Here is a 10,553-nt window from a genome sequence, read left to right as displayed (position 1 = left end):
TAACTCTTTGGAGATCTGTTTATTTTGGGGTAAAGGATGAAAAGGTCGTTCCTGATATTTTGGCTTGAAAGCCTCGAAAGTTATGTCCTCCTCAGTATCAACACCACGAGGAAAGATAAACTAGGTGAGAAGCGGCAGGCGGATAATTTAGGTCAATGGAAAGAATCATCCTAGAGAAGAGAGACCTCAGCATAGTTTGCTGAGAGGCGTTCTTCAAAGTCATCATATGTGTTCATGGCTAAGCAATGCTAATGAACTTGGTGGCCTCAATCAACAAATCTGTGCATTATGCCAAGAAGGTCCCTGCTTTTAGGGAACATATCATCTATTTTGCTGGGGAGGCATGCATTACCTAAACAGATAATTAGCCTTTCAGGTTACAAAAGTCAGAGCTCCCTGGGCAAGGTGGTCCCAAGGAGGCCAGCAGGAATACCTGTAGCAACATTGCTCCACGTACGTCGGGACCAGAATGCGGCCCTTCTCCCTCATTCGTGTTTTGTTTTGGTTTTGTTTCCTTTTGTTGTTGTTATTCCTGCGATTTTGCTTTCCTAGAATGTCTTCTCTTCCACTGTCTACCTATCCCAAGTCCAACACATCCTTTGAAGACCCCCTGAATGAATTTACAGTCACTCATGACTTTTCCAATCTTCATTACTCTGAACTCTTAGAGTACTTGGAGTCTGAACCATTCATTTGGCACATGGTTGTACTGTTTTAAGAAGGATTCATCTTTTCTCCTCAATTCAATGGTAAGCTCTTTTCGGCAGGTGCCACATCTTATAACACTTCTGTGTTACCCACAGCATCTAGCCGTTAATACCTGCCACTGGGTATTTGCACATGCCTTGGTATCTTGTTAGAGGGCTGCTGCTGGTGAGTGAAAATCTTCGCTGGGATTGGGAAAGAAGACTGAATTCTTGGTAGGCCTAGGGATACGCCCCAGACGAGTACTTCTGGGTTAAGAAACACATGCTCTGAGCAGTTTTTGGTCCTCAAGTTCCATTCTTAGTTGTGATTTTTAAGGCAGATAGAAGGTTCAGAAAAGTTGTAAATTGAGTATAAAAAATTGACTGAGAATGAAAATTGATCAGCAATTCCATTCACAGTGTTTCACACGTGTAAGAAAGAAAGGAAAAAGAAAAGGAAGGAAGGAAGGAAGGAAGGGGGAGGAGATAAAAGGAAAAAAAGCCTGGAGGGTGGAGTGGGGGACACAGCAGACTCAGTCTTCAAATACAACAGCAATTTCACGATGTAATAATTTTTAATATTAAAAGTAAATTGTAGATGTATCTTTATAAACAATATGCATAAAATAGATCTATTATTCTAAAACCTTTCCTTTTTCAAATGCTTTTTCACAGTAATATTTTAGGTGTCAGATTTTTCCCTCAAAATAATAGTGCAATTGGAAGAAGGAAAATGTTGTCAGTGAACTTGGACTCTCTGCTAATACAAGTCCTTGTATATTTCCTGTAGAAGCGGGTGAAGACTCATGTCCGTCTCTGTTTTCTTTATTACTTGCAACAGCTGCACGTGCTCTGTCACAATCTGTCTGAGGTCTGTCATTTTCTGGAGCAACTTGGCAAAGAGCTGAGAGGACTCGGGGTGGTTCAGCTTGAGCTGCAGCTCCAAGGCTTGCAGCAAGTTGTCTTGTATGTCCTCAATGGGTTTCACATTCAGCAAACCGGGGCGGTCTGGGGGAGCAGAAATGGAAGACAGAACAGCAGGTTCAGTTACAAAATTCTCTGGCTCCACATCTGAGGCATATTCAGCCAAACAACTCACTTTTTGTTGGTTCTGCTTTGGTTCTAAAATAGGGTATGGAGGGAAGGAAAGCAGATAGTGGGCAAGAACTGCATACAAGGAGAATGGAATGAAAACCAAGACTATCAAAGCTCTTTCCAGGGCCGTTCTCTTCCTGGCCAAGACTAAATCTGTGTGACCAGCTGACAGAAGAGGGTGGCAAGGCCACTGTCTCACCAGACGGGGGACTCTTCTGCTGGCATGTTTCTACTCACTCAGAAATCTCATTTTCAACTTCTGTTCCTTCCTGATGAGTCTATGTTTTATAACCTCTACTTACTTTCTTACCACTACTTTAAACACACTTTTAACACAGATTTTTGTCTTCTTTTTGCTTAATATAGCTCATGCATTTTCGAAGAGACAAGACATAGTTTTCAAATACTGTTACACTTGGGAAGGACAGACCAGATTTTAACATAGGCTTCTTCTGATTAGTGAGGCTGCAGGTAATTTTCACTTTCTTCTTTATACTTTTCCTTATTTGAACTTTTAAATGGCAAGCTTAAATTACTTTTAAGTTTTTAATGTTTTTGCTTCATGTAGATCTTTTTAGAGTCAACCTTAAATACTTTCTAGTATTCTTCTTTTACTTCTTTACTTTCTTGTATTCTATACTTCTTTTTCATTACATTTTCTAATGTATCCCTGCTGATGTTTAGAAAAAAATGATTGGCTTTGTTATATTGAATCTATTCCAATTTCACTCTTGTCAATTCAAATAGTTTTTATCACAGATTTAAAAAAATTTTTGGACAGACAATTGCATCTGCAAATAATCACAGTTTTATTTATTTCTTCTTTTCCAGTGTTTATAGTTCTCATTTCTTTTTCTTGCCATACTGCATTGGCTAATGTCTCTAGTATGGTATTAAATAATAGTAGTGTTGGGAGGCATTCTTGTTTTATTCCTAACCTTGAAGGAAATGCTTCTAATGGTTTACCACAAGTATGATGTTTACTGGATTATGGTGGATAGGTTTTTCTCCTGGCTCCCCAATAGTTTTAAAGTGTTTGTTTTGGTCAGGAATGTTGTTGCGTTTCATCAAATGTTTTAAAGTTTTTCTACCTAGAGTGATGACCATATGGTTTTATCTTAATCTAGTGTAGTGAATTACATTAATAGGTTTTCTTATACTCTTGCATTTGTTTGCTAATATTTTATTTAGGGTTTTTTAATTTGTGAGATTGGTCCAGAGTCTTTTTTTGTGTGTGTGCTACCTTTTGCCTCTTTTGGTAATAAATGTTAACTAGTCTTACAGACTGAGTTGAGAAGTTTTCCTTCTGTTTCTATGTAGTGATGATCTATTCCTTGACGGTTTCTTGGAACTTATTTGCAGAACCATCTGAGCCTGGTGGTAAATCTTTGACTATCTTTAATTTTCCTCCTATAGCTTTTAATTTATTCAGGCTTTCTACTACTTATAAAGGAAAATTTTAGTAATTTATATTGGAATAAAGTTGTACATAATATTCTCTTAGAATCTGAATCTTTTATTATTCTTATATATACCTCCTTTAACTGAATGCTTTTTATTTGTGTACTGTCTCACTTAAAAATTTGACTTGCCAAAGGCTTATCTATTTTTTGCTTTTTAAAAAAGCACAACTCCTGGTTTTACTGATCAACTCTGTTTTTGAAAATTCCCTTTTGTTTTCAATTTAGCTAATTCATTCTTTTAACTTTCTTTAGGTTTTTTTTTTTTTTCCTTTTTCTCATTTCTTGGGTTGAACACTTAATTCATTTAGTTTCAGTATTTCTTACTTTCTGATAGATGAGTTTAAGGCTCTAAAATTTCCTCTGAGTGTCACTTCTGTTTCACCCCACAGGCTCTGGTAAATCATACTCTCACAGTTCTTTTCTACATAGTCTGTTTTACTATTTTGATTTCACTTTTAATCTAAGAGTCATATAGAGACATGTTTTTAGATTTCCAAGTGGAAAGTCTGAGTGTTTGTTTTTGTTTTTTCTAATTTCTAAGTTTGGTTAGAATATCAGGTTTTCTCATTAAGGCTCAGCAGAGGGGCACAGAGATTACGTATGACATTCAGGTCACTCACTTGGTACTTTGTACTGATTCCAAAGCTTAGCTCTTGAAGGCCAATCACCCTCTTTTTCTCATTTTAAGTCTTCTTCCCTTCACTGTAAACTAAAGCACTGTATAAAAGTTTTTACTTCCCTTTTTAATGTTCCTCATTGTCTTGCCTCCATTTATCATTGTGCCCTTTGCTTAAGCCCTTTCCACACCAAGTCCCTCAAACATCCTACATTCTGTCATAACTGTGCTTAGGCACGTTCTGTTCCTCCTGCTGGGAGCAGTCTCACCTTCCCTCCAACCATCCTACTGATTTCAACCTACTCTTCAAAATCTAGCCTGTGTCCTTATGTCCTGGAGCCTTCCTGGAGGTCATCCCTTCCTTGCCCCTGTTCTTCCAATCCCCTTTCTCTGGTCCTCATAGCATTCTACAAACACCTCAATTGCTACTATCCTAGTAGATTACATTTATTGAGTGGTTATCATTTCCCAAAAACTGTACTGAAGGCTTTATATACAATATATCATTTAATCTCCACAATAACTCCATGAGGTCAGTGCTTTAAGGAGGGGAAAATGAAGATTTAGAGAAAGGAGTTAGATCCTGCCCAAGATCTGCCACTTGCTAGTAAACAGCACTGCTGAAATTTGAATCTGATTCCGAATGCTATACTCTTAACTCTTATTACCTTGTATTATAGGTACTGATTTTCTTGTTCATCTCCCCTACTTGGCCACGAGAGATCAGAGGGCAGAGACTATGTCTTGATCATCTCCGAGGCTCCAGTGGAAACACAGGAAGCACTCAGTTGGCTGAGTTTATGAGTGAGAAGGCTGTTCTAGCCAAGAGTCCTGAATTGAAAAGTACGGTTCTTCTGGTTGGTGAACAAGCCTAAAGGCAGGATCAATGCACAAAGAAGTTGTCTCCGGAAATAGCGCTTTCCTGTATTTAGTAAACTCTCGAGCAACCTTTACCCGCTGAGGTGAGACACAGGAGAGCAAGGGGAGAATGATCTCAGGTGGGATTTTCGGAACTCTAAACATGCTCTTAAATTTTTTTTTTTTCTTTTTTCTTTTTGTAAATTACAGACAGTTAGTTACCTGTAGTTTGATTTTCTCCCCTCAACTTCTCTAACATCTCCTTGACTGGAGTAATTTTTTTTTTTTTTTTTTTTTTTTAAATTTCAGCACTTAATTTTGGAAACATTAGCTAGAATCTCAGCTTCTGAGAATGAAACAGATGATTTAGTCCTGGCCTAGAGAATCACACCCCTGGAGGAGCTGTCCTTTCTCACAGTTGCTATGCAATAATGAAACCCCCTGACACCTCAAGGAAAACCAGATCCTGGATTGGTGCCTTGGGTTTAATGGTTGCCGATCCTCCCCCTGAACAGACGTGCCAGATTTCAAAGGCCTGGACTGGAGAGCAAATGCATGTGCGTTGGCAGTGGCAGCATTTTGTGTCGGGGCGTCGGTGTACACCCTCGTGAAGACCCTCTGCTCACTGGGGCCCTGGCCCCTCAGAGCCTTTTCTCCTTCCTGTAGAGCAGCATCCGTGGGTTCAGAACTTCTGCAGAAGAGATTATGCTCATCTACTAGGTTTCACTTATCGTGACAGTTCAAACAAGCAAACCCTCAAATGCAGCTGATCAGGCTTGCTGGAAACACTTGGCTGCCGTGCAGTACAATGGAACTGTTCCCTCTAGGAGTGGAGATGGATCTGGTTTGGATTTTCAAACCTCTCTTTGGCAAGTTATTTTTTATGATGTGACAGATGAAGTTTGGCTGAAATCTTGTGGCCACTGATTTATATTTTCTCTAGTGACAAGTTAGATCATTTACAGATCTGTCCCACTGTCGCCCTTACTGAGCCTCAGTCAAGGCAAGAACGGAGGGCAGGAGAGCGGGAAAGTGGTCGCTCTACTTTTAGGTCTCTCACTAACCAGTTCTGTGACCTTGGGCAAACTGATCAAGTTCACTGCGCCTCAATTTTCTCCTCTGTAAACGAAAAGGACTGGATTAGAGAGGTGATCTCTGAGACCCTAGTTCAAAAGTTGTAAGCTTTATTCTTATTTGTAATTCCCTTTACAAAAGTCACATAATTAAACTGGGGAAATTAACTCAAAATCTAAATAGAAAAGTATATCAACGGGCTTACACATTAAACTTAAAACATTTGGCTTATTTAAAAAGCAAAAAAGCTTCCTTTGGTCTTAAGCACTCCCTAGGGTCAAGGGCAAAAGGGATTTGTCAGGGTTGTCCCCACCCTTTACCCTGCAGTCAGCTCCAAGGCCTTCCCTGCTTCCCCTGGCTGTCTTTCTCTTTCCACTTTCCTTCTACTCACACTTGAACACTTACTGAGTTAAGCTGGGCACCACAAACGTGCCATAGAAATCTGTCTAAAGACCCAGCCGTCCTGCGTCCCTTCTCTTCCCTCTCCCTTTCCCATTGGCCCCGGGCCTGCTAAGGTATTGCTCTTAGAAGGCTGGTCTGAGGTCCTCTCCCTACACCCTGCTGAGGGTTAGAGTTGGGGTCTGGAATGGGATCAGGGTCAAGGGACCTCCTTCATTGGCCCTAGGTTGCCTAGAAAGCCCTTTTGGGAAAGTGCGTGCTGACTCAGGCTCCAGGACCCAACACTGGAGGAAGCTGGAGTCAATTACCGGTTCCTTACTCCCCAGGCTGCAAAGAATTGGGAAAGAAACCTTTCCGGTCCCCATCGTGCAGTGCTGGAATTGATTAGAGAGCACTGTTGATTGTGGGCAAATCTACAAAGCTCCCATCTTATCCAGATCTGGTTCTGTTAAGTGAAGAGCTTATCTGAAGCAGATTCAAATTCTCTGGACCCTCCTGGGATCTGCCCACCTGGGCCAGGCATTTCCCTAGACCAGATTTTCTCAGGAGGGGTCTCGCTCAGGGAGCCAGATGGCCACAGGGGCATCTCCTGAAGGAGATGCAGACAAACCAAAGCGCATGGTATTGTTTCTTTTCTAGTTGCTGCTGTCATGCTGTTCCCAGTTTTTTCCTATTGGATTTCTTTCTGATGGAGACAAATCTGAAAAGGATTGTACCCAGGGCATTTAGGAAAAAGGAGTCTGATAGCTGGGCAGCTGTAAATTGACCCGAAGGCAATGAAAGAACTTAGCTGAGCGGTGGGCTGAAACCGAAGGCGGGTGGAGCTCCTTCGGGAGCTCACACTTTGCATTTCACTTCCTTTTACTCTCGCTCCCCAATTTCCTTTATTCCATTGCTTCCTAAGTTCACAGATCTGTTAAAAAGAGGAGTGGATTTGGAAACTGAGGACTTGATCTCATCTCTCCTCCACTTAGCTTCCATGTGACTTTGGACAAGTCATCTTATCTTTCTGGGTTTTGGGTGAATTTTCAAGGCGACGGTGGTGTTTCTTTCCTAAGGTCATGGTTAGAAGGAGTCAGGTAAAGGAGCTTTGTAACACTTTACTATTCTCTGTGTTTGTTCAGACAAGAGGCAGTTTCCACGGGAATGGGGTCCGGAGCGTAAACAGGGGTGGGGTGGCATGTGTGCACCTGGGAAATGGGAGGTTTCTGAGCTGTTATTGGTAGAGCATAAGTTCAGGAGCACGAGAAAATGATTCCTGATGCAGATACACGTTTGGGGTTTTGGGAAAGTTCTCATTCTTGTAGTTGAACATATGTAAGCAGGACTGAGAACAATAATGAAACAGAGAAGCCCCCGAGCCGAAATTCACTTGTTCCTTAGAGACGGTGTTAGGGATTCTGCGGTCCTTTCCTGGTCTAACTGTCAGGATTATGGGGATCATGAGGCAAAACTCTGAATTCACCCAAGTTTGTCTTTGGTAAACTGGTCTGGCCTGTAGCAATTCCCTCCCACCATCCTACTGCTAAGAGAAAATAACCTAAGAAAGTTTCCCACGTTCTTTTCATATTTAAATTTGAACCGGGGCTTGACCAAGTGAGGGCTTGATTCTCAACTCTGCCTCCACACTGAAATCATCTGGGGAAATTAAAAACACGCAAACTAATACCTGGGTCCCATCTTGAGAGACTCCGATTGACCTGGCCTGAGGTATGACCGCCAATGTTCCTAAAAGCTTTCAGGTGATTCTAATGGGAAGCTGAGAGCAAACACCACTGGTGTACTGAGAAGCAGTTGGAATCTCAACCTGAAAGCTTACTTGCTGGGTGATCTCGGGCGAGTTCCTTAACCTCTCTGTACCTTGGTTTCCTCATTTAAAAGATGGAGACATGACAGTAATCTAGCTCGCAGTGCTGTCGAGAGGATGAAATGAGTTACTAGATGGAAGGTGCCCAGAGCAGCGTCTGACACACGGGAAGTTAGCTATTTCTATTCGCACTAGTGTAACAGTACAATCCAACGTGCCTCTCTGCTTTCTTACCTTTCTCCTCCTCTCATTTCTGCGATGCTCTTGGGTCTTCTCTGTCTCTTTCCTATTCTTTTGCCCTTAATTGCTCCCTTCTTCTCTACCCCGCCTTCTAGATGCTTTTCCCTTTCCACTCCTGGGACTGCACCTTGCTGGGGATGTGGTGTCTAGAATCCTAGCAAGGCCAGCCTAAATTAATCAGAAGTGTGAACAATGGATGATTTGGGGAGAACTGTGGTTGATGGCTGCTATCAGGGAAAGGGAACAACAGAACAGAGATCTTGTACCGAACAGATAAAGATCATCGGTGACAAGCATGTCTGCTGTGAACGCACGTGTGGCTAGAGGAGTCCCTGCCTCTGAAGTGGTCCCCGTTCTAACATATCCCTGTTAAACAACAGTTAAATAAATGCTTTCTCTGTCTGTGTCCAAAAGACAACCGCAAAATGACACAGCAATGACACGTACGATTTGGCTAGGATGGGGGGCGCGGGTGACCACCACCAAAATGAAACCAAGCCCAGGCCGTATTTTCTTTTATCTGCCCATTAAGTAGCAATTGCACACCAAGACCCCCCACCTCAGATGCTCAAGTACCACCTCCAAAAGCCACCTCCCCAACTACAGCACAAAACACAAAAGTATCTGGTGACAAGGTGGGCAGCGCTTTCCTCTCTGCCGCGTTCAGAGCTCGTTTCATCTCTCAACGGCACCTGCAGTGAACGGAGCGTGGGGCCTGTTTTATTTCCAGCTCTTTCAGAATGGGAACGGGACCAGAGGCTTCCGTCCCGCCCTTGGGAAGTCCCATCTTTCCTGCCTCCTTTCACCAGAGGTTTGGGTCCCCTCCTTCTGGTCATTTGTGGTCACTCAAGTGAAGCTCGGCCCCACGGTTTGCTCCCCTTCTCTGTGTCCGGACCAGGGGAGCAGCGGGCTCCCGTCAAGCTGAGGGATGCAGATAAATTTCTGCCCCTTCTTCGTCCCACACCAGACTGGGAGGTAGAGGAACCAGGCTCGAGCGGAAAGATGAAGAGTGATTTCTTCCTCCCCATCAGGCCTGACACACGCACGCTCCGAATCCAGTGACTCTCCCTTGCTTCCTTAGCCTCTAGAAATGCCAACGGCAAACCAAAGGGAGTCAACAAAATAAAAAGTGGCCAAGGATTTGTCCTCTGCACCTCTCCCCTCCCCCCACGTCTTCCTTGGCAACGTCTTGGAGAAGAACCTGTGACCTCAAAACACAGGCGTGATCTCCAACCTCTAAATATGACCTCTTGACACATGATGTCCCCCAAACTTTACAGAATTCCCCACCACACTCCTGCTCGTTGGTACCTCCTTCAGGGGCAGCAGGGCCCGGAGCTCTCCCCTCCCTTCCCTCCCTCCAGTATCTCTGTCCCTTGGGGTTTTGTTCTCCATCCACAGCTAATCCCCTTAAAGTGATAGCTGATACAGGGATTAGCTGCTATCTCCTTAGGAGTATTTATATGGTACTAAGGGATTTTAAGAACGCTGTTGGTGAAATTTCAAGCAATCCTCTGGCAGGATTGTGTGGGGCTACTTAAAATTATACAGTACAGGGAAGAGACGGAAAATGAGCAGTTATTGTGTGCTTACCGCGTCCCAGGCATTGTGCCAGAGGCTTCACAGAACGTTCTTTCATTTACTCAGGGAACTGATAAGGAATTCAGGCTCAGGCAGGTAAATAACACATCCAGCAAGTGGTGGGGTGCGGGGTTTGGGGAGGCCACAGGCCCCCACCGCCCCGGCCTGCCTCGGTGGGTGACGCGGCGGGACCCTGGGGGCAGGCGCTCTCCCCGGAGCGCGGGGCTCCTCAACACCTGCGCCGGCCTCTGGAACCGGGCCGGTTTCACTCTCCCTCACTCGCGGAGGATCTGTCTGAGTGCCGTGCCAGTCTGGAAGTCTGCCTGGGGTCACCCAGAGTTTAAACACACATTGTGAGAGCCCAAAATGATAAAGCGCTCCCCAAAGCGGCCCACTGACTGGCTGGCTGAGCCTCTTCCAAGATGCTGGTGTGGGGACAGGAATGACTCAGCAGTTTGGCTTTCAAGCCCATGTCTGTCTCTGAGGTCAAGTACAGAGAATGATCCCAGCCTACCAGGCCTGGGGTTAGGAGGGGATTTTATCTCTGAAGCAGTCACAGATAAAGATGCTTCAATGTCCCACAAATGACAAAAGCCTCTGTGTGTGTGTGTGCGCGCGCGCACACGCGCGTGCATGCGAGTGTGTGTAGTTCAGGTTTCTCCGATGATTCTAGTGTGTTTCTCTTCTCCCTACCCACCCCCACCCCCACCCCCACCCCCAATTCTCTGGTTTTG

At 43.9% G+C, this 10,553-nt stretch overlaps 1 protein-coding gene across 4 annotated transcripts in view; it reads right to left on the bottom strand.

Annotated features, from left to right (window-relative positions):
- Positions 1–1,239: 1,239 nt before the first annotated feature.
- The window catches only part of PPARG (peroxisome proliferator activated receptor gamma), a 127,690-nt gene continuing 118,376 nt past the window's right edge, over positions 1,240–10,553 (bottom strand). For all 4 annotated transcript variants that reach the window (XM_007461549.1, XM_007461548.1, XM_007461550.1 and 1 more), the window contains one exon: positions 1,240–1,694. In XM_007461549.1, the coding sequence (XP_007461611.1) occupies positions 1,447–1,694 (248 nt within the window). In that variant the 3' untranslated portion in view covers positions 1,240–1,446. The remainder of the gene's footprint in view (positions 1,695–10,553) is intronic.

Source organism: Lipotes vexillifer, unplaced genomic scaffold, assembly GCF_000442215.2.
Source record: "Lipotes vexillifer unplaced genomic scaffold, Lipotes_vexillifer_v1.1 scaffold889, whole genome shotgun sequence".
NCBI classification, from domain to species: domain Eukaryota; kingdom Metazoa; phylum Chordata; class Mammalia; order Artiodactyla; family Lipotidae; genus Lipotes; species Lipotes vexillifer.
This window is presented reverse-complemented; position numbering and strand designations above follow the sequence as displayed.